Genomic DNA, 25,593 nt, shown 5'->3' on the forward strand with positions numbered 1-25,593 from the left:
CACCATGTAGCCTTACTCCTCGTCTTTTTCCCGGCTGTTGACCCTGTTCATTTAATTTTTGTTTTTCCATTAAATTTCTGTACAAAAGCATTTGCAGTTTCTTCAGAAAGTTGAGAAATTGCTGACTATAAGACCAGTCATACTGAGTGTGGACTGGTGGCTGGAGAGGTGCCAGTTCACCTCCTTGGGACTGCCAAAGGTTGAGCAAGGCCCTGAACCCCTAACTGCAATGTGGCACCCTCACTCAGCCCCCTCGCTCTGACATGTCTCCATAATGGATGTGTATAGGTCCTGTTTAAACATGTGTGTGTGTACAGTTGAATTGAATTTCACCTAGAGGGATTAATAAAGTATGTCTTCTTCAAGTTGGGACTTGTGAAGAAAGAGTCTGAGAGCCAGGATAATGAAAGAAAGGTCCAGACCTGTCTGCCTAAATAGGGTTTTATAATTTGTGTTTTTGCACAGTGGAAATTGGAGTACAAATCACCTGGTTTAAAGGTTCAGTGTGTAATATTTAGGAGGATCTAGTGACAGTAGTACAATGCAACTATGTTTTCAGTGGTGTATAAAGACCTTTCATAATGAACTCTTGTTCCCTTTTCATGTTTTTATTACCTTAGAATAAGCCATTTCTATCTACACACACCCCAAGTCCTCTTCCATGGACATCGCCATGTTGCGCTGCCATGTTTCTGCAGTAGCCCAAACGGACAAACTGCTCTACAGAGCACATGTCATCACTACGTTGAATACAAATGAAGAAAAACAAAAACAAATAACATTAGTAGTAGTGGTGGACCAGTTTATTAGAAGTAAGAAAAAAAGAGAAATTTGGACACGTATTATTTGGCACAAGAGCCGACAGAGCTAATTAGTTTCCACCGGATGGGCCTGTAAACAGTGATGCTAAAATATGTTAGATGAAAGTAAGAGCAGGAATAGAAGAACCCACCTCCATACCTCAGATATTCAGGTACAAGCTACAACAGTGCTGCTAATAATATAAATCATAATTTTTTTTAGAGTAAATAAATAAAATGGCACTGTTTCTCTCTCATTGGCGGCATGTCCACAGCAGAGATGGGGACTCAAATTTGAGACTCTGACTCGAGTCGACTTAAGTCGCACACACAGTGACTTGAGACTCGACTTGAGACTCGTCCTTAAAAGACTTCAGACTTGACTCGGACTTGAGGTGCGGGACTCATGAACAATGTTTATTTTATTGGGAAACATGTGATGAAAGTGCTGTTATTCCTCTCCCTCCATCCTTACCTATAACTTGCCTACATAACACGTAGTATCAGCTGCGCGCGGCGACACATGAGAGAGAACAACATATATCGGCAGCTGCTGAGCAATTGATCATAAACTTTGGCTTTAAAACTTCATACAACAAGGCCCAAACAAAGAAGCACTGAACGCAAAATAGGTTAGTAACCTGGGGTGAGTAAAGATGTTTAGCTCAGCATTGGCCACCTAAAGTTAGCTTGCTTCTTGCTTCAGCTACGACCTACGAGAGGTTAACTCCGACTGGCTGCAAACAGGTTACATGTTGATCATGTAACGTTGCAGTTTATTTAGTTAATGTTACGCTGGTTTGAGAGTCTGGGGAATGTGTTGGCTTACTGTAGTTTATAAACTGTGATTAGTTGTGGAGGCATTGTACATTAGGCTACATGGTTGTGCTCTGTAAGTGAAAAACAGGTTACAGTTACAGAATCCCTTATAGCTCTGCAGTTTTATAAGCAGCCTGGATTGAACGCAGCAGGTGATACAACATTCATGATAACCACGAGTGACTTGAGACTTGACTTGGACTCTAGCTCAGAACTTGAGACTTGACTTGGACTGTAGCTCAAAGACTTGTGAGCATCTCTTGTCCACAAGACTATCAGAGGCTTCATTTAAATACACATTTTGAGGAAACACATAATCTAACCATGTCACACAGAAAGACTGAACAAGATACTAATTTCTTTGCCACCCCAAAGTGAGTACTGACCTCAGCTTGGCCACCCCTACAAAAACAGTTTGGCTCCTCCATTGCACCATTTACAGGATATGAGCACCATCCGGCTTCACTGGTCAGCCAATATGAACGCCCTCAGACCCCATATAGAAAAGTCCAACACACCAACACAGATACACGGAGGGGAAACTTAACCTTCTCATCTGATTTTTGATTTGATGGGAGGGACCCAGGTGTATTTTCCAGAAAGTCTAGAATTAACCTTTTAGTCTTTTACATCTCCGTCAGTAGTAATTCTGTTGGTTTTTCTCAGCGTTCATGTCTGCCTGTGTATTTGTGTGCACAGCTGCAGACACAGTCTCTTACTATAATCCTCTAGACAATGTCAGCCAAAAGATGTTTATTAATAACCATCTGGGGCCTAGAGAGGGGAATAACTTACATAGTCATCCCATGGCCTGTATACCCTATCCATCCCCAGGAGAAATCCAATTATAGGCATTACAGGCCAGGTGGTGGAATAGGGTTACAGGACAGGCATTCCTTCCTAGTGTCAGTTTGTATTGTGTTTGCTCTATCTCACAACTTCTCACCCCATCACCAAGACAGTTTGTGTAAAATAAATTCTCTTTAAACATAAAGGAGCATCCTGACAGTAATTTCATACATTATTCTTGAGGGAAACAGTGTGGTTTTGGTGATGAATTTTTTCAGACAAATCCTTTTGCCTTTGGAATCAATAGCAACATTCAGTAAAAAAGAAATCTCAACCATCCCATGCACTCCTGAAAAGTGAAGAAAGATTTGCACTGTGAAATACACGACATGACCAAACACTTCATAGAACTTTCTTCTAAACTGGACACTTGATAAAGTGATAAATCTGCACTGTTTAATATTTTTAGGTGAACAGTGAATCAAATGACTATATGCTTTGACTGTGCAGTTTCCCTCAGTTCTGAGTCTTGTACCATCTTTCATCTCATTGTTGTTCTGTTTGGTTCCATCTCACCTTTTTTCCTCATTTGATAACACACATCTTAGGCGTAGCAGAAAGCCCTGATTACTTCCTGTCTAGCCACTGTTCCACTAATTCATGTAACTCAGTATGATCTGCCTTTGAGGGTTGCTTTCATCAGTCCATCTGAGAAAATAAAATGTGTTTTGGGGTTTTACTATACATTTTCTAAAATCATCTACTTCTTTCTAGATGAGTGCTTTGACCTTTCTTATTGATAAGTGTTATTCTTTATAACTGATGAAGATTAAACAATCCCATGTTCATATCCATATACTATATATTAATGCTATATGTTAGTGTGTTAAAGCGCCCATTCAGTCCCATTGTATCTATAACTCAGCTACTACCTTAAGGTCAATGAGTTTTCAGATCATTTCAAAATCCTCTAAATATCATGGCAATCATTATCAATGCACACAGCAATCACACGCTTTTTCTTCACTTGGACTTTGCAAACCCTATCTGCTGAAGAAGATCAGTTGATAAAAAGACCCCAGAACAGACCTTTCGAGAGAAATTGTTTTCTAAATGTTAATTGTTTCTTCTACAATATATTAGATATGTTGTGATAGAAATGTAATTCATATTGCCCAACCCTCTCAAAGGCATCAACAGTTATAGCGCTTTAACCCTACATCACATGGACATTGTAAACTTTAATGGTGACAAATGGATCTGCTCACTTAATGGCAGCAGCAGCTGTTATTTAACTTCATGGTGGCCACGATAAAAAGTTGAAACATGTTGGAAAACATGTTACAACGTACTTTTTAAGAAAGAGAGTCATACATTTCTGTGAGATATTTAGAAGATTAAAAGGACCCTGAAATATTTTGAAGATAACACATCAAGTGGAGTCTGGCAATCGTACAATCACAAATGACAGGTACCCTTAGTCCTATGACCTTTGTCTGGTCTGTAATTTTAGCAGTGTCTGTCAGACAGAAAAAGACAAAAACTTTTTTGTTTGTCATGTCTACTATTAGCATTTAGGCTCTTGTTAACCTCCTTTTATTTCAAATTAGATAAACTGTATTGATCCCATGCTAGGAAATGGCACTTGAGGACCAACAACACAAGAAAAAGTCTAGAGGCTAGGCTAAAACATACATGCAAACATATGTTGTTAGTGTGCAGGCTCACTTTTCATTTGAGCTGTGACTGGAGAGGATAGAGGAGGCTGTGGGCATGAGGGTAAGTTGAGGGGCTTAGAAGTGGGAGTGTCTCCTCCCCTGTCATATAAATGGTCTCACTCTATCTAGAGTTTAGTGCCTCCACCAGTTTGCCAGGCTTTTGCAGGTCATCCCTCCTGCACCCTTTTGTCTTCCCCTCTCTATTCATTTTGTGCGCCTGCAAAAGCCCATTAAACCTCAGCCAAAATGGAGGCCATCAAAAAGAAGATGCTTATGCTGAAGTTGGACAAGGAGAATGCACTGGACCAGGCTGAACAAGCGGAGGCAGACAAGAAAGCAGCCGAAGAGAGAAGCAAACAGGTGGGTTATGAACACGGGCAAATCAGAAATAGCATGTTTCATCCAAATAGTCTTAGCAGGTATGAGGCAAGAGATTCAGTTTATACTATTTATTTTTTCTTAGAATATAACCTGACAGGAACCATGTATATAAAACATACATTTCAATACATGAAGCTGAGGCAGAGAAGGATTTCTAGCCATGTGCCTTTTTATGAGGTTAGTGAGCTAGTCTCACTCCTACCAGAGATTTAAAAAAGCATGATCATGTTTTTTGTTACACTATTAATCTATTCCCTTTTTTATTCACTTCTGTTGTCGGAAATTTGAGGTAGTATCTAGCAATAGGGTAAATCTCCAAATGGGATCTTCAATGATGACAATTGATTCTGTGTAGCTCTGCACAGGCCTAAAACTGACACCTGAACCAGACCTGTATCTTTGATCTTCCCACTGGACATTGTATATCTACTTGTGACACATCACATGGAGAGGTTGGCATTGCCAGAGAGAGAAACAATAATTACATTAGAAAACAGTAAATTCCATTAAAAAAGGCTAAACTCAAACCCAAACTTGTACCCAGCCCAAGCCCAAAGCTCCGCACAACAAAATGGCCCAAACCTGACCCGAAACATGACACCTTGTTGGGTTCAGATCAGGTAGCAGTCTGATGCTAAATTATTTAATACTTTAAAGATATAAAACGAAGAGACTGAAAATGTGTGACTGCCGAGTGTAATGTGTTTTGTGAATGCATTAATTAACTACTACAAGAATGGAGGGAACGTTGTGTCAACAGGGGGCGCTTAAATTACAATATGAATAGAAAACAGAAACCCCTAACCAGCTAGCTTAGTTTCCACTAGAATCTGTTCCAAAATGTCTGCTCTTGCCATTAAGCTGAAACATGATACTGGGGATTCTTTACCAATAATTTCAAGATAAAGCTACAGTTATATCATTAAAGCTAAATAACTACAATGTTGGCCAAGGGAAAAACAACATAGCATCATGTGACATGACATGTTAGTACATAGGAGTGTACACTAGCTGTTCTATCTGGGGCAGAATCATCACGGGAGTTGTTAAGTGTTGATTCACTTGTCCTGTTAAAAAAATCATCATTTTTTTTTTGTTAAGGGTGTTCTGATTTTACTCACCGGTATTGCAGTAGATACCCCGCCATTTATTTGGGTAATGCATTTACAATGCAGACAGAGAATCCCAGAACCCTCCAGAGGTAGGTAGTACAGTGACGAATTACAATTACTCCGTTATATGTAAATTGTACTTGCCAGAGTAGTTTAAATGCAACATACTTTTACTCTTATTTGGGTAATTTTTAAGAGAAAAATCATTACTTTTATTCTGCTACATTTGGAAACATTAATTGTGCCACTTTGCTACTTATTTATCTCTTTAACAAGCATCCACATGACTCTGTTAGAACCATTAGAACAGAATGATGGCTGAAGCTAAAGCATGGTAGAATGGCTTTCAAATGGCGCTAGCAGCTAATATTTAGGCTACAGATTAGAATTTGGCGCACTGTACATGCAATATGGAAATATTCAAGCTTATGGTGTACCTGCAGTCTGCATAACCAGCCATGCTCACTGGTGTAGCCTGATGAAGAGAGACCAAGTTATGCACACACAAAAGAGACAAACTACGCTTTGTTTTCATGGGGATGTGACTGATAATGTTTTAACCACAGATGATCTTCCTCATGTAAACCTGAAGAAGTGAACACACCTCTATTTAAAAGGCAATAAGTTATGAAACGTCACAGCATTATCTCCTAATTAGATTTTTTTGCCAAATCATGGCTGTGGCTCAGGAGAAAGAGCGGGTTGCCCCTTAATCAGAAGGTCAGCGGTTCAATACCTGACTCCTCCAAGCTGCATGTCAAAGTGTCCTTGCAAGATGCTGAACCCCAAATTTCCTCTGGTGGTTGTTCTGCCACAGTATGAATGTGTGTGAATATTAGTTTCTGTTTGAGCACTTAGGCTCAGTAAAAGTGCTTTGAGTGGTTGAAAAGACTAGAAAGGTGCTATACAAAGCATTTAGAACTTAAAATTGGGGACAACAATGAAATTATTATTTTTTTATTTATTAGTGTATCCGAACAGGCTATAATATTTAGTATCAGTTTTGATTCGGGAAACTAAATGAACAGAAGAATTATATTGTGGAATACGTGTTAATGGAACATGCATGATAATTGGAAGGTTGGCGGAACTTTTGCTCTTACACCAAATAAAAATACTACTAATAAAAATACTATGGTTGCTTACATCCATGGATTACTGGTGTGGAGCTGGAGTTCCTTTGGCATATATACCATAGGAGCTAAGTAGATAGTGCTTCTGTAGTAGAGCTGTTTATATTCCATCATCTGCTGCGGCGGGCGCAAGTGACTTCTAAATGTCATCACGGTACTTCATTATAATCAGTGACCATTTCAATATGTAAATGCTCCGTACTTGTATAGCGCCTTTCTAGTCTTTTCGACCACTCAAAGCGCTTTTACACTACATCTGCATTCACCAGTCACACACATTCATACACTGAGCCTAAGTGCTCAAACGGAAACTAACATTCACACTCACTCATACACTGCCGGAATAGCCGCCAGGGGACACTTCGACACGCAACTAGGGGGAGCCAGGGATTGAACCGCCGGCCTTCCGATTAACAACCAACCCGCTCTACCTCCTGAGCCACAGCCGCCCCAATATGAGATATAAGATTACCCAAGTTTCTGTGAAGAAACATTGTACCATCCAAAAATCTCCGCTGCTTCCTAAACAATAAACCATGGATTAATAAGGCCTCAACAAACAGAATAGGGCTTCCATGGCAAGGGATCATGAGAACCTCCAGGCAGTCCAAAAGGAGCTAAAGAGGAAACTGAGAGAGGCCAACACAGTGTGAAGGAGATGTTGAATATGATGAAACGAATGACAGGCTAGTACAGTGGGGCCCAGAATTTGCTTCAGAACTGAACCTACTTTTCAATAAGTTTGACACAATCCCCACCCCTGTGTGCTCAGACAGCGTGGCTAGCTCCCCACCCATCATCTCTCCTCCCATCCACACCTCTGTTAGGGGCTCCTCCCCAAAATGGAAAGCATCAAAAACTTTGCTACCTCCCCCTCTCTCAGTAAACCCCAAACAGACAGCCCCATCCTCCATCTCACCCCAACCTAATATTCCATTGACCCTGGATGTTGCTGCATCACAACCCCCAAAACCTCCACGAAACGTCAGTCACTGCTGCATCACAACTCACTGCGCACACACACACACACACACACACACACACACACACACACACACACAACCAACCCCCAAAAGCTTTGAGCCTTGAGGTTGAAGAAGGTACCAATACTATGGAAGACCTCTTGTTGCATTACCAAAGAAAGGACATCTCAACGCTCTCATTGACTACTGACAAGTAGCACTTACATTACGTCATGAACACCTTTGATAGGCTGGTCCTACCAAGTCCCACCAAGGCTGGTGACACCAAGCTGGTGAGGAAGGCCAACTTAGTGCTTGGCCTGAAAGGACGAACGACAAGATCAAAACCATCCTGGATAACCCCTCTACCCCTCTCTACGATGACCTCATTCAGCCATTGAATCTTCTAACCCAAAGGCAAAACGGAGCGCTTCAGGTGCTCGTTTGTGCTTACTGTCATCAGACTGTATTTGCTGATTTGCAAATATTGCTCACCTAACTAACTAACCTTACTATATTGATTATTCATTAATTCAGTGTTGAAATGGATCTGTCTCACTGTCTTGTTCAGTAGTTGGTATTGTGCTTTCTCCAGGATCATTCCAGCTCTGTGTCCTTTCGCAGTGGATCCAAGTTATAGGCTGTTTGGTATAAGTCTATGTTGTCGGCATCTGAGGTCAAACTGTAGGGTTTTTGTAGTGTTCAATTTGCCTTCATCTTCCTATCTTTTTATACTCCCATACCATTGTGAGGGCGTTCTCCCCAAAATGCTTAGCAAGATATCTGCAAAGGTTCTCAGTCATCAAGGTCATATTTATCCAAGAAAGGTTAAAACCCAGGGCAACTGGACTTGGTTGAAGGTACTTGAAGACATTTCGCCTCTCTGCAAGAAGTTTCTTTAGAAATGTTCTGTTCGATTCTATTGGCATCAGTGCTTTTGTCAGTTTGAACAACAGGACTGATTATTGTTTTAAGATGGATTTGAAAAAAAATGACCATACCTTTAACTTGAATCCACAGAAGTTATCATATTCCAGGGCAATACAATCACTGTGTTAAGCATGTAAACCAATGCGATGTATACATTTTGAACATAATATTGCAAACCTGCTAATTCTGTGTTTCCCAAATCAGCACGAAGACGAACTTCTGCAAATGCAAAAGAAGCTGAAGGGGACAGAAGACGAGCTTGATAAATATTCTGAGGCCCTCAAGGATGCTCAGGAGAAGCTTGAGGTGGCCGATAAGAAGGCTGCTGATGTGAGTAATACAATTCCAAAAGCGCAATACACAATTGTGATTAGACTGTGCCATTATATTGTCTGTGCATGACCAGTTATTTGAGACAATAAAAACGGAGGATTCTCTGTACCACCACATAGGCCCATATACACAAGGCAAGTGAGAGGATTTGCCTCTTTAGGAGATACAGTAGTTGGTTGTGCACTTTATTTATTTTCTACAAGATTAGGTAGAAGCCCCAATAACTGTTGCACATAGTAAACCTCTAAATATCACAGACGCTGTACCTTCTCATAATGGCACATAGTGTGAGCCCTGAACTGAGGCTCTGATAAAAGCTATGATGCTGTCAGTGTAAACCAAGCCTGGCTGATTATCTGCGTCTCCCTTACATTCCATTCTCATCATGCCCTGCCTTGACTCCCCACAGCTGTTAGGGGGATTCAGAGCCCTATTTTGGCCATGATGTCAGACGCTCAACCTTGACTGTGAGCTTAACAATGGTTCAAGTCCATTTTAGGTACACCATCCATTCCTCCCGGGTCACAGTATCAGTGTCTCTCTCCTTTTGGCGAGCGACTAAATGAAAGAAGTACAGTTTCAGGTCTCACATGTTTTGTCATACATTTAAATTTTGCACACTAGAAGCTATTACAGCACATCAACAATCAGCTTCTAAGACTATGACTGTGGCTCATGTGGACAACCAACACTGTTGATCTAAAATCATATAGGAAAGGGAAAATACATCCCAGCCTCTTTTCTTCTGCCTCTTTTAATTCTCAAGCACTGAGTTAACTGTGAGTCACTGCTGAAAAATAATTTGAGCATCTACAGATAGAAAGTCAGCTGTCACTATTGTTCTGCCAAAGAATGCCTGGAACGAAACACTCACTCGCACTATTCACACCATACTGTATTATGAATAGGGCTTTCACTTTCAAAAAATCAAGTGCAAACAAATAAAAATGTGTTTGTAGAACTTGTTCCATTCATTCCTGGTGTCCCCACTGCCCCACTGAGCAATCACCTCAAATTCGTTGCCATGGTAATGTTAATGTTCAGCAGTTTACAAAGTCGGAAACATTGCAAAGGGCTGATGTGAGGACCTACGGGTGAACACTCTGGGCCGCCCCCGAAAACAAGGTCTGCTGGTCCTCATATTTTCCGTCAGCTACCACAACCTAAAAAGAAATGTGTAATTGATGTTAGAACTGGCATTTCAAAGGCACAATCAGGAAAAGCTATTCTGTCTTTAGGCACTGGTTTGTCTGAATCATTCTGTGTGCTTAGGCTGAAGCAGAAGTGGCTTCCCTGAACAGACGCATCCAGCTTGTGGAGGAGGAGTTGGACCGAGCTCAGGAGAGACTGGCAACAGCTCTGCAGAAGCTGGAGGAGGCTGAGAAGGCTGCTGATGAGAGCGAGAGGTGACTTCTTGTTAACCGCTTTGTGCATATACTGGATCAGTGTTCCTTTCGCTTTTCAATATTATTTATATACCGACGATTCATTACAGAAGTTATCTCATTGAACTTTTCAAATAGAGCAGCTCGTTACTCTTCAATTCTGGTTATACTACAAGAGGGACATGTGCCTTAGGTAAGGTTCGTACAATTACCACGGTCAGCAGTTGTTGCCCCTTTGCCCAGGGCAAATTCGACTACATCACTGCAGCACAGTGACATGTTAAATCCCTGGGATGTTCAGCAAAAAAAAAAAAACACACAGCAAATGGTATTTTAGAGTTCATCACTAACTCTAATATCCCCCATATGCACCCGGTCACCTGGCAAAATGTATTTTCATGTAAAAAGGAAAATAAGACACTGATTAACAATCAGTGCATCCACTGTAAGGTGTGAAAAGTCATTGTGAGTGCTGCCGAAAGTTTTTACTGACCACTTTTTTTATATAAATGAGAGAGAGAGTTTGTAGATTTAGGGCTCACTGACGCTCCTTCAGGAGCTGAAATCTTACTTATTAAATCTTAGATATTTTTTGTTGAAAAGGTGAGATCTGGTGAAACACTCTGTCCTGTGACTGATCTGTGTAAAACAACAGAAAGTGAGTTAAATTTGACTCCAAAGTCCAACAGGTCACTGGAAACCATCAACTCAGTATGTTAAGGCTAAAACAGCCATCTTCTACCTTTTAGAGGCTTTCATGTAAAAATCTCTGAGTTGAGCTCCAAACACCAGAAGAAGTTTTATACTCTGCGATACGTACTGTGAAAGGGCTGTTGTTTTTATTCAGTTGTACTGCCCGGTGACAGACGAAGGCAATGGTTTAACTTTCGTTCTCATTTGTAAAACCAGAGTTGTAGTGAAACACCAACAATTTACTGAGGCACTGTGGACACTGTGTGTCTGAACAATTTAACACTGCCTTTTCTACTAACCTTGAGAGAGACGGGAACACCAGTGAACATGTCCAGAATTTGACTAAAACCAATATAAATTTTTAGGAGATCATCTTTCACCTTTACAACAGCTCTTTCTCCTTACACCCTATGCAGTTTGGCTTTAGAGCAAAACACTCCACAGAGACGGACAACTGTTACTTTGAGAAAAACATTAAATCACTGCTAGACAAGGGTAGGTTTGGTGGAGCTGTATTTCTGGATCTACAGAAAGCCTTTGACACGGTTAACTATAACATCCTCATAGCTAAGCTCTCCAGGTTTCCTTAATGCACTTAACTTTATGAAATCATACCTGGCAGACACTTGTTTTGGAAAATGTATGTTATGTGTAACGTGGTTGTATGTTTTGAACAAAACTCCCAGTCAAAGTTACATATAAACATATAATAAATATGGCCAAAACCTGGACATTGGCCTGGTATATTTTATAAAAATTTAAATACAAGTCAACTGTTGTATTTTATTTTATTTTCATCAAATTTATAGCTACACTTGTATTCCAGGTGAAGCAGAAGATATTCAATTGCATTATAATCAGTTGGATTATGGTTGTCATGATGATATTGCCTTTGAAATAAAGATTTTATTCCAGGCAAGGATGAAAATATCATATTTTCCTTTATTGCATCTCCATTTACTACATAAGAGCTGTCTGTCTTGTCTCTAGTCTTTAGGCTTTGTTTGTATATGCAAATGTTCACTGCTTTTATTGTTAACGTTTGTGCTTTTATCTATTGCCTGTCCGGGGACAACAGGAGAAAATTTGCCTTTTTGTCTAACTCGACGCGACATATTTTCAGAAACATTATCAATATACGTTTTCCCTGTCAAATAAAGCAAAGTAACCCAATACTATACAACCCAATATTATATCAGATAATTATTTATTTTCTTCTACTAGTTAGTAAGCCATTCAGATGCTGTTTGGTGAAGCTAGCTATCTAAAGACATTAAAGCTAAAATTGAAAATTCTAATAGATTTTTTAGCTGGCTTTTGCTTTGAATAGATAGAATACTTTTGTATGTGATTTCTTATCAATTAGCTGATATTTATAAAATAGTTACTATCTTACCAGTATTTACTAGTGCAATTAATAAGTTATGGTTTGTGTGTGCAGAGGTATGAAGGTGATTGAGAACAGGGCTCTAAAGGATGAAGAGAAGATGGAGCTTCAGGAGATTCAGCTGAAGGAGGCTAAACACATCGCAGAGGAGGCTGACCGCAAGTACGAGGAGGTGAGTTTTCTGTTGTTGGCCTCTGGAATGTGCAGTATCATACTTTCTCCAGGTGGTGACTGAGAAGCTCTTAAGATGCTGCTTCTTCAGAAACCAAAAAGATCAACATCTGAGGAGCTTTTCACTGGATGTACTGCTGCAGTGGTGTTTTTTTACATTATTGCAATGAGCAAATAATAGGTCCCACAGATCAGCACTCAAACTGACAAGTAATCACTTGTCATAGTCAAGGAGTTAATTATGTTTTAATGTTTATGTCTGTGATGTACGAGGCCTTATAATATCTAAATGTATATCTTTTGTCCAGGTGGCTCGTAAGCTGGTGATTGTAGAAGGAGAGCTGGAGCGTACAGAGGAGAGGGCAGAGCTGGCTGAGGCGTGAGTATCCCTATCATCTGCTTCCTCTGCCAGCTCATTTTACAATGTTCACTTGAAATGCGCACTTTTCACCACTGTTCTCAGTTTTCTCCAGACTAATCTGATGTCCCTACTACCACCTGTTTCTGTCCTTCTTTCCCTGAAATCATAACTATACAAGTAAATGTGCTGAACTGGAAGAGGAACTGAAGAACGTCACTAATAACCTGAAGTCTCTGGAGGCCCAGGCTGAGAAGGTAGGGCCAGGCATGACACAGCATGCTTTAGTTACTGATTTCTTATGTAGTGGGTGTGTGTTTGTGCTTGTGGGTACTGAAAGGTCTAAGCGGGGCATGAACTGCTTCACCCATATCCCACTAGCAATGGCCTTAGAGGGTGAGGGCTGTCTAGGCGTAGCTCTCTAAGATATGGAGCCAACTGGTTCTTAAACTAGCTGAAGAAAAAGCTGTCATGCTATTTGTCCATCTCAGTTACACTTACGTACAAGGTGAGACAGAGGTGGGGCCCACGTAGTACGTATACTAAAAGTCTTAGGTGCTGAGTTTTGTTCCCTAACTTATGTAAACCAGAGCTGGGCAAAGATACATCAAAATGTACATTGTTACAAAATACAAAATACCCTTCCAATAAATGTATCAAAATAAAATACAAAACACTAGTGCCAGATAATGTATCAAGATGAAATACATGTATTTTGTATTTGCAAAATAGAGGAAAATATATTTGTAATATTGGGTATTCTGGATTTGTACAAAATGGCTGAATATTCAGATTTTTAAAATGTACACAAGGCTCAGGTGAGAGTTTGAACCCTACAGGAAGGAAAAACATGTAGAATGCTACTGTATCTAAGCAAAACTGTAAAAACTACAATACTGAAAATACTATTTTTGTACAGTATACAGTGTAGAAACGTGTTGAGACCCAACCACTTCGACTGGAATCCTATTTAGTTGCCTTTGAGAACAACTGATAAATATTTCTGCTGTGCTCCTGTGCGGATGGAATGTTATTCCTTGAAATGGAAGGACTGGCGTTAAATAGCCCACCTCTCGAAGCAGGAGTGGTCAGTGCCATGAATGACAGGCCTGGCTGTAGCCTTCCACCTGACATACACACCCAAATAGTGGTGAAAGACTATATCTCAGCCACGGCTTCACTTCAACCGTTACTGAAAACTCACCTCATTGACTAAATAGCAAAAGATGAACGCTAAGAATCAAATGTAACCTACGGTTATAATAACCTAATTCATAACTTGAATACCAAATTATCTGTTCATATTAATTTAGCATCACATAAAATAACAACTTTTAACGGCTGCAATAGGATTTGTGAAACGGACTTAGGAGCAAATAAAAACATTTATAGAAACACATAATTTAAAGCGCGAGTAAACTTACAGTCGTATCTTAAAGTAAAAGTACAAGGCTGTAGTGCTTCAATCAGTCTCTGTAGGATGGTATCGCTATACAAAAGCATATCCACATCTGCCACAGCAAACAAAGTATAAAACAGTCTGTGAGATCTCAGGTGGGGTCAGTAGGAGGTGTTTTTATAGAGTTGATCTCTGAACTGGAACAAAACCTGCTCCAGATGTTAGCCGTTCAGCATAAGATACCATGTCTATGTACCCCAGTAGGACGTGAACCACTATCATAGGACTGAAAGCCCAGGGTTAACCCTGAAGTTATCTCACTAAGCTCAAATCCTGCTTCACAGTACAGGCCCAAAAAAGACAGAGGCGCCACTAGATGGCAGAAATCTACTCAGACAAATGGCAGAATGAGATCTTCAGACCACAGAGAAGTGGTCTTTCTTCATTGAATACATTTTTTTTTAAAGTTACACATCATCAGATTTTCACCAGAATTTCACACATGACCATACTGAAACACACCCAGTGTGTGAACATGCAATTTGATTTTAATTATATAATTATGATTAATTTATTCAAAATAATCAAATATTCAAACTTTTCTGGCAGCAAAATTCAAAGAGTGTGTTATAGCTCCATCTTTGGTTGGATTAGCAGCAAATATACATTTCATTCATTCGTTTAGCTGACGCTTTTATCCAAAGTGCTCTCACACGCCTCTGGAGCAACTAGGGGTTGACTTGGGGTTAAGGGCTGTGGCTTATACCTCCAGGAACTGCATCCACGATTCAAGTTTCTGCAGGAAGCGATCATGTCCGGTGCCTACATTCAGTTTTTCAGAAGTAGTAGTTTGTGTATAGTATAAGATTGTGGAGGTGGTGGAAGGGTGTGACCTTCGTGCTGGAGACCAGAGTGTGTCTGGTTCATTAATGTTTTTGTAACCATAACCATGATTTCTCCCAATACTAACTACACTGTCGCTGTCCTACATATTGAGGTGCTGTACTGTATATTTTCTTAATGCTGGTGCTGATTGTAGTCCAGCATTTTTCAGAATTGCCCAACTTCCACATGTGTTGCAGAAATGTAAATGTGTGTTTGATTTCTTCAATTCATTTCAATTTTATTTATATAGCGCCAAATCACAACAACAGTTATCTCACAGTGCTTTTCATAAAAGAGCAGGTCTAGACCATACTCTATGATGTTATTTACAGAAGCCCAACAGTTCCCACCAAGAGCAGCACTAGGCGACAGAGGCAAGGAAAAACTTCCTTTTAAGAGGCAGAAACCTCGAGCAGAACCATGGCTCAGGGTGGGCGGCCATCTGCCTCCACCGGTTGGGGGTGAAGGAAGGAGAGAGAGAGAGAGAGAGATTTCTTCTTTCTTTAAGAAGTGGAGTCACATGCTTTTACATAGTTCTACATCTAAATAATGTTGCTTTTCACCACAGTACTCTCAAAAGGAAGACAAGTATGAGGAAGAGATCAAGATCCTGACTGACAAGCTGAAAGAGGTGAGCGAGAGGGGAAGATGACCTTTAGATATTTTAAACTTTCAATAATATTTTCTACATTAAAATCTATCCTACACCTTAAAATAGTTCAATAAAATGTGTTGAAACACAACATGTTGACATACCCTTATATGTATATTCGGTTTATTATAATTTGTTAACCTCAGATGTTATCTGATCTTGACTTGTGCTTTGTGATCTCAGGCTGAGACCCGAGCTGAGTTTGCTGAGAGATCTGTGGCCAAGCTGGAGAAGACTATTGATGATCTGGAAGGTAAAGTGATTACACTTTTTCCCAAAAGGATACCCTTTAAATATATTTTAAATTCAATAACTGTCCAGAAAAGAAGAAGCAACTGTCTAAAGTCATGCAGTCTACTATGTTGCAACATTTAAAGTGTTCTTGACTATGTGATCAATGATCAACAATCAGTTTTAGTCTTAAAACACAAAATTAGTTTTCTTCAATGAGTGCTTTTTGACCACATACACCATCCTGCTGCCAGAAACATCCAATGGAGCACAAAATGCGGATTAATCCACCCTTGAAAATAGTCCCATTTCCTCCAGAGTAACATTTTCCAAAAACTACAGAGGCCAGCTTAGCTAAAAAATAAATTAAATAAAAATAATTATATATTTGTGAGCTCTTCAGTAGGAACCAATGGGCTTGGAGCTGAGATCCACAGACAGAATAGGGAAGTCAGAAAGTATTTAGAGACACATTAACACATTGTTGGATTTGGTCTTTTCATGGAACTTGTGGAATAAAAATAAAAATAAAATCAGCCTTGCCCTTGTATAATGTTAACCAAGCAGTCTGATCAAAAAAGAGCTCAGCCTGCCAAATATTTCTTTATTCTCCCTTCCTGCAAAGGCTTTGCTCCATTCACCATGAGAGAAATGAACTTTATGGATATGCCTAACAGAAGTTACAAAAGTACACATATTAATGCTAATGGTGTCTTTGTCATATTATAGTCATACCAAACTTTCAGGGCTGCCATGTAGGCTACTTCCCTAAAATGAGTCCCTAACACAAACATAAACCTCTTCTTCTCAGAGTCATAACTCATCATACACACCGTTCAAGAATCAGTGAAATTCACTCTTTAATTTAGTGCCTCCAGTATCTATTAAGAAAGGATATTTAAAAAATCCAGAGAAAACATTTTATAAAGGCGCTCTTTAAACTTCATCAGATCTTGTCTCATAATCATCAGCTTCAGACATGTTCTTCTTTGACAGAGTGATCCAGCTCTTCTGTCTGTACGGTGCAAACAGGGTCTGCTAGCAGCCAAAACAGCAGGACTTTTCATGCTGCAGATACGCCGCAATGTAAACAGGGCTAAAGGCTAAAAACACTGGGGTGTACTTCAGCACACACATTCAATAAGAGCTCCTCCTCAATAACATTTCAACAGCTTTCACCAGATTAGCTGTGCATGATTAATGCTTATTTTTACTTCATCATCCAATATTGAACCTCCAGTTCCCAAGCCAAGCCAAGTCCCTGCAGGCTGAGCTGCTGACGCCCAGTCTCTAGCCGGTCTGTAGCTGTGACTTGTCTGATTGCACACCTGTATGTGACATAGCCTGTGGCTCAAACACAACTAATCATCTCACTGAGTTACATATTGACAGTAAAGTTGGTTTGGATTAGTTGAGAGGGCAAGAAAAGTGAAACGTAATTAAAAGGATAAGTCCTGTTAAAAACCTGTTGATCCTGGTCAGGGATCAACGTGCACATCACTTTGAATCAAAATAACATTTGAATTGTAATATTTAATAGACTATCAGCTATAGTTGTTTGTGTGACAGGTCTACCTATTATGTTTTATATATGAATTATATTTTTCTGGTCACAGCTTTTATCATGCATGCCTTCTTTTCCACGATACTAATTTCAGCCTCTGTTATTTTCCCCCTTTTCCTTTACAACACACCTTTCTTTGGTCTGTGTGTGGACATGCAGATGAGCTTTATGCACAGAAACTCAAGTACAAAGCCATCAGTGAGGAATTGGACCACGCCCTCAATGACATGACCTCTATGTAAGTAGGGATGTGTCTTTTCCGAGTGAGAAGCATGCGTGTTGAGCCTGTCTGTGTAACATTTCTTTAATTTGTATAAAAACATTACTTTATTGTTCACTGAGCTATCTGGCTGCTGTGGTTTATATTTTAGTTTAGTTAGTTTAGACTTAATTTAGTTTATTTAAACTTAACAAAGCATAGGTAATAGTTAATGTATAGCCTGTTTGTTTAGTGGGATGATGAATAGTTTTATCTCTTTACAGCAACAGTCACAGTAGCTTTAGACACAACTTCCAGTGAAGTTGTGTCGGGGTGGGGAGGATACTCCCTTGTACTACAACAATGATAAGTGATTAACTGATAACTGTACTACATGTCTAAATAAAAAGTCATCTTAAATCAGAGCAAGCCATTCTGCTCCTTGATCCTGTTGTCTTCGTTTTAGGGATGAATGATGTAGTTTGAATTGATTATCATCACAAATTAATAAGAATTTTATTTTATTTATATCACCAAATTCATAACAGAAGTTATCAAATTGCACTTCTCATTTAGAGCAGGTCTAGACTGTACTCTTTGTAATATTATTAACAGAGACCCAACAATTGCCACCATGAGCACTTGGTGACACAGGCAAGGAAAATCATTTTAACAGGTAGAAACCTGAATCAGAACCATGACTCTGCATGTGGGGTGAGGCAGAGATTGAATGGCGTAATAAGGTACTAAGTTCTTTAAGATAAGATTCATGTCTTTTTAACCTAAATATCTGTCCCCGTTATGTCTAAAGAACAAAACATCCTGCTCTTGCTCAGTCTTTCAGCAAATATGTGTGCAAACATGCTGTTTGAATTTGGCTCCCTTCATGACATCAGTAAGTGATCTGTACCTCCTCCAGCCCTTCAGCACAGCAGACCTGGAGGTTGTTCAGTATGTCTGACAAAAAGTGCTCTTACAGTAATTTTCTGCTTCTCCAGCTGTTCTGCCTACAGTGATTTATGGAGTTTCCTGATGGACAGATTGCTTTACTTGTTGACTTTATTCTCGAATCCCCTAATTTTAGAAAACATTTGTGTACATAAAAATATAATAATATAGACCTTTAATTTGCTATTTGTTAAAAGTTTTACTATAGTTGTATATTATATAGTATATCTTTGTTTTTTAATACACTATAGAACATTACTATCATGTTATAGTAAATTTATAATATTTATATCAGAATCAGAATCACTTTTTATGGCCAGGTGTCTTCACATACAAGGAATTTGACTTGAGTTTTAATTGCTCTTAGTGTACATACACATAACAAGCATCCCCCCCCCCCCCCCCCCCCCCCCACACACACACACACACACACACACACACACACAAAAGACAACATGCTAAACAAAAACAGAGAAGAGAGACAGAACAAGCTACAGTGTACAGTCCACACCCATAAACACAACAACAACCTTTGTAGACAGCTAGACAACATTGTAGTGACTTCTATAGTAATTACGTGTAAAAACACAGTAATACTACAGGAAACACTATAGCGATACCATATTAACACTATAACTACAATGCTCAGAATACGCAAGTCAGTATATAGTCAATATAGTCATTTTCTACAGTGCTTTCCAAAAAACATAGAATTACTATAGGAATACTGACTTTTAACAATTTTTTACAGTAATTCTTTACACTTATACTACAGTGTTTTTGTGAGGTCAGTCTGCCCTACACAGGGACACTGACAAAAGGTCAGGCTATATAATGACCTCATACTAAATGATGCTCGATATTCATGTTTTTCACATTAATGTCAGTGGGTATAGGGTAACAACTTACATCTAATAGTCATTAACAACAATTTTTTAATGTTTTACACCTCAACAGACAGCAAACCTGAACACCAACATACTGCATGTAAAAGCAGCCACAGCAGCTGCTCAGCCAACAACAGGAACAAGACCAGTTCATCATAGTTTCTAATAATGCAGCGCAGTGAGCATCCAGATTTTACACAGAGGAGACGAGCGTCTGTCTGTCTTTGTTAGCACTTGGAGAAACACTTAAGTAATAAACCAGAGAGCTGCAGAGTAACTTTAGGCTTTAATATCACATCCACACTCCTGTCCATACTCGCACACTCTCACTCTTTCTTGCCTGCACAAGCTCTCGCTCTCTCTTACTCTCTCTCTCTTTCTCTTTCTCTTTCTCTCTCTCGCTCTCTCTCTATCTCTATCTCTTTGCTGTGAGTCTGCGTCACACTTTTTTAATTATCAATTGATGGGAGGTTGCAGCACCCCTTCTTACTGTGTCCATGTCTCTCCACACTACACAGTAGTTTATTTTAGAAGTGGGTGAATTCTTTCATGTTAGTCGAGGCCCTTTGTAGGGCGGGGCACATTTCAATTCATACCATAGGACCTCCTCCAGCCCTTCAGCACAGTATACAGCCCCATTGGCCTGTAGGCTTCGGGGGATGGTCTATCAGAAGAAATTGGGCTTTTAGGAAGAGGGGGCCTTAAAGAGACAGGAGCTAAAACAAAGTTCAGACAGGGTGAATACAGGTGCTGAAACAATGGATTGTATGAGAAAAAGGTGTTTTTTGAACATTAAAGCATATAAACATTTTTACCCAAAATAACCTGAAAATTAGCAAGTTATGGGACTTTTAAATTCTACTCTGAATTTTACTGGGAGCCCGTACAGAGAAGCTAGTACAGGTGAAATATGATCTCTTTTCCTGGTTCCTGTCAGTAGCCTACACATACTGCAGCATTCCGGATCAGCTGGAGAGTCTTAAGAGGCTTATTCTGATAAATAGGACTTGAACCAGCTTAAAGTGTTTTCTTTAATGCCAATTAAATCTTCCAAACTGTAATAGAATGTGATGGTCAATGGTATCATACGCAGTACTAAGATCTAACAAGACAAGTACAGAAAATTATTTTGTCAGAATGTCATTAGTCATTTTCACCAGTGCTGTCTCTGTGCTATGATGAACTCTAAATCCTGACTGAAAATCCTCAAACACACTATTGCTCTGTAGAAAATCACACAACCAATTGGCCACTGCTTTAGAGAATAATATCTTTATAGAATATAGAAAGAACATCTGTAAACATCACATTTGAAAATGCATGCACACTTATGGAGTAATGTAACACCAACGTGTAAAGCAGTGTTTACTGCTCTCTCTGGGTGAAAGTGTGTTTCACCTCTGACTCACTGAAGGGTGTGGTTGTGTGTGCTCAGAATTGTGCACCTGTACTACTCAGTATACCACAAGGTGGAGTCTGTGGCCCTGAACAATGCAATTCATAGTTGACGGAGATGGTAGAATTTAATATCAAGATTGGAGGTTACACTGAAAATAGACTTAAAGATTAGAGTACCTCCACCCTGTTTAGTGGCCCAAACAACATGGGCATTAGTATAGTTTTTTCTTATTTTTAATTGAACCTTTATTTAACCAGGTGAGTGTCATTGAGATTAAAATCTCTTTTGCAAGAGAGACCTGGCCAAGACGCAGCGTAATAGTCATGTGGGGATCATTTAATGGTAGGGGAGACCGGGTATGGTTGTAACATGGGGAGAGTTGTAACACCAGTTCCACCAATTAAAGATATGAGTTAGGTGATCATTTCAGTATTTACCCACTTCCTCCCTGATCAGGCATGGTGGTTATCAAGTCTGGAAACATTTACATTCAAAGTATAAAGACAAAAAAATGGTTTTGAGGTCAGAAAGTTGTTTTTTTTTAACCAAGACTATGTTTTGTTTAGTATCTATACTATTGCAGATAGAATTGTTTGACTTATATTAGATTGAAATATAGTTTCTTAGGCAACGTGAAGAATTTTTTCCTTTCTAATTTCAAACCGCTATGCTAAAACAGCTAGCTAAACATTGGCTGACAGGGGTGGGGTGGGTTGTAACACTTCTTTAAAAAGTGCTAGACATACAACTAGGGGCTTTCTGGATTTTAAGATTTTACAGAGTACCCTTTGCAGTCTGAGCCCACCAATCTTGCACTCCAGTGTTACCAGCATTCATTTGTCTGCACTGTGACCAGTACTTCCCTGTCACATGTTGTTCACATGTTGGTGTATGTATTGGCACTCGACCGTTTCCATACTCCATCTCCGCCGATGGAGAGGGCAGAGAAGTGTACAGGCAGCTTGTGAGAAATTCCACTGCGCAAGAAAAAGTCCCAATACGCCAAAGAGCCAAGTTCAAGCACTGACTGTGACTCCGATTAAGAATATACACACATTGAAACACACAAGGTGTGTGCACAAACACTGACTAAAATGGCGCAGTCGTAACGCGGTGCACACACCGCCTGTGTAGCTGGTATCTTTTTTTCCCCTTTTGTTTTGTGTTAACATTTTTGGATCCAAAGGAAGCCTTTATAAACAACATATATATATATATATATATATATATATATATATATGGCCCCACTTCTGCAGAAGAATATACCTTCCTTCTTCTTCAAGAAAATGACTTGAAGCCCATTTAAGTCGGCTCTGCTGTTCCCTCTTTCTGCTTCCTTTATTCCTGACACTGTGGGTGAAGGTAAAGCCAATAACAGAGCTTTCTCAAGACCGGAGTCCAGTAACAAACTGCTAAATGAAAGTTTGCTGTTCCTGTTTAATAAAGAGGCAGATATTGTGTTTTACCACAGTAGGATTTGTGTATTTTTACCTGTGTTAGTTCATGCCACTGCATGCAGAGTCAATAGCCGAACTTAACCGTGACTAAGCAAGGACCACAGTGAATGCAAGTTCACTGCAGGTTGTTGTGTGGTAGCATACCGTATCTAGCCACGGCAACCTGGATCTGATAGACTTTGCTTACAGACAGACAGACAGACATACTTACACACTCTGTGCTCATCCACACAGACACACATCTCTGGAATCCACAGCTGAGTCTGAGCTCCAGCTGTGTTCCATGCCATTATAATGAAGACATTTTGGGTGTCGCACTTTCTTGAGCTTTGGGGATGATAGTGATATGTTGACTGAAGTTGTTGCTAAGGTTAAGAAAATCTTATTGTACCTTTAAAGAGCAGTTATCTGTGGTTATTTGTGTAATTTGTTGTAACAGCAGCTGGTTGTGACGGTTTGTGCTCAGATTCCCTCTTCACTGATCACTTTCTTAATGTGAAATAGTGTTTAATTATTGGCGTTTATAGGTGGGCAAAACCCTTTGAGAATGTTTTCACTTTTGGTGATTGGTTCCTGATTCCAAGGTGGTGCCCCGTATTGATTAGTATTTATTAATCATATTTGTAACATTATTAATATTTTTGCTATTAACCAAACCTGCTCATACCTGATTCCTAACAAAATATTTGCCAAGCAAATAGGTTTCAGTTTTATAAATGGCAAGGTTATATTTATGAAGCCTTATCAGCAAGGACAGCAGGGCACAGAGGTACATGTGGGAAAACACAAGGTGTGTTTTCCTTAATCTTGGTGGTGCCTCCCCCCACTACAGTCAGAAGGTCGGAGGTACTTGGCTTATGAATTTAAAATGAATGTAAGAAATGTAGCATAACGAGAATGGACTGAGTTTAAGGCTGAAATTAATCATTATTATTATAAATAATAATAAATGGTGCTACTGCTTTATCTCTATCTTCTGTTATGAATTAGCAGTATGTAATTTTTTTTTACATAAAAAAATCATTACATGCCACAAGGTAGATGTATTTGTCACATTACATTAAGTGAAATTGAGTTTGGAACTTCCCTCTGCTGCTTCGCTGACATATACAGTCAGATAGAATCAATTATAAAAATGGTAAACAGAAATAAACTATCATCAGTGGAGCAGTGCTGAGGATGAATTAGAGTTTAAGAGTCTGATAGTTTGGGGGAAAAAGCTGCTCTGCAGTCTGGTGGTGTGGCAGCAGAAACTTCTATATCTCTTCCCAGAAGGCAGCAGGGTGAACAGGCTGTGGCTGGGTGGGTACTGTCCTTTAGTATCCTTTGGGCTCTGCGTAGGCACCTCACCGATTTCACTGATGCTTGGGAGATGGGTACCTATGATCTTCAGAGCAGAAAGAATCACCCGCTGCAGAGCCCTCCAACAATCCATTTATTCATTCAATTCAAAGTGTATTCATATTTTTGTTACGCTACAATTTTGTAGGGGCTTGCTGTATTACTGAGAGACAATGCGGATGCATTTATTTTATTTATTAGTTTGTTTCCCCTAAGTGGCTTTATTTGCAGTGGTGGGCACAACTCTGTACAAAACACCTTTCATGTATGTTGTTTTGCCTCTTTGATGTTGCTTTTAATACAATTAAAGCAGTCTACGATAAAAGGGATGTGAATGATGATTGCACCTTATCTCCAGAGTGTAGTGCACGGCACTAACTTCATTAATTCTACATATTAATATAATATAATATATATTAATTCATACATATATATGCAAATGAGCCTCTGATGCAACTGCAGCTAGCCATTACAACATAAACTAGTTCTCTTGATACGAGGGAGGATTGCAATCTAAGTGTGATTTTACTGTATTATGTGAAAGCCACATTTGCTTTCTGTTACTTTTGTGAAACGGATCACGCATGGTGATTGGCCTTCCACTGACTTGTGTTGCTTGCACACTGAGGCATGATTAGTTAAGACACACTCTAACGCCTATCTCTTGCTTCTTGTGTTTTCAGTTAAATGCCCAGAAGCTCCACCATCCTGTCAGACTGAGGTTTCAAGATTCAGCCTTTTTTTTTTCTTAGTCTGTCCATCTCCAATCTCCCCTCCCTTTTATTCTGTCTCATCTATCCTTCCTCATTCCTCAGCTGTTCTTATCTTCTTCTTTCGGCTGCTCTCCGACTGGTGAACTGTTACAAACTTTGTCTCGTTAGATCTGCTGAACTTGCTCCTTTTCACTCAGTCTCTTGTGATCTAATAGCCATTGTTCTTGGTATGTTTTCTGTTTAAGGATGTTTTTTGTCTGATTTCATTCTTCATTTTAATTCTGTATCAATGTTGTTCTGTACCACTGTTAAACAAAGGAGAAATGCTCGAGTTAATGCATCTGTGTCCATGGCTGTTTTTGTTAAATTCAAATTTCGTTAATGATTTAGATTACAGTCTCCAACATACAGTGTAACACTTCCCAATTTACAATGCCATTTGTTGTAATGTAACAGTATACTGTACTGTATATACCGATACATATGTGTAGGTACAAGACAGCAAGATGCAAAGTTAGGGAATAAGGAGGCAAGGTATAACGGCTACCCATCCTATTACGGGGTACAGTATGACTTACTGAGCAACAAAGCTACAAGTCTAAGAGATGATTGTGTAATGTGTATGTAGCATTAAGTCTGCTGTTATTTCAAAATTATAAAACTGGAGCGCTACATATTCAAACAAAATAAGGATAGGCAAACTAGTTAGTTCTACATTTGTGTTTTTTCTTTGGAACAAACAGAGGTCCAGGGAATGGAGTATTATCAGGGATGTGACACTGTTCATTGTTGTTATGGAGTACAGTAAGTAGAAAAGCTTTTATGTTACAGTACAGTGAGAATCAAACCCAGATCTTCCTCACCAAAGGAATGAGTCCAATCCACGGCACCATCGCCACCTGCAGAGATGATTGATTTTATGTGCTGTCACACAAGGACGCAAACAT

The 25,593-nt window shown here is 39.5% G+C and overlaps 1 protein-coding gene across 1 annotated transcript; it reads left to right on the forward strand.

Moving 5' to 3' along the window:
* The first annotated feature begins 4,250 nt into the window (after positions 1-4,250).
* On the forward strand, positions 4,251-24,986 carry tpm3 (tropomyosin 3). The gene is made up of 10 exons (XM_038724877.1): positions 4,251-4,486; positions 8,849-8,974; positions 10,250-10,383; positions 12,497-12,614; positions 12,922-12,992; positions 13,153-13,228; positions 15,824-15,886; positions 16,091-16,160; positions 17,862-17,940; positions 24,617-24,986. Exons 1-10 carry the CDS (start codon positions 4,373-4,375, stop codon positions 24,618-24,620), a joined length of 855 nt encoding a protein of 284 aa, XP_038580805.1. The 5' UTR covers positions 4,251-4,372; the 3' UTR covers positions 24,621-24,986.
* Positions 24,987-25,593: the final 607 nt, after the last annotated feature.

The sequence above is a fragment of the Micropterus salmoides genome, unplaced genomic scaffold (genome assembly GCF_014851395.1).
Source record: "Micropterus salmoides isolate LMB-PRFRI ecotype aquatic unplaced genomic scaffold, ASM1485139v1 Ms_hic_scaffold_17, whole genome shotgun sequence".
Lineage (NCBI taxonomy): Eukaryota > Metazoa > Chordata > Actinopteri > Centrarchiformes > Centrarchidae > Micropterus > Micropterus salmoides.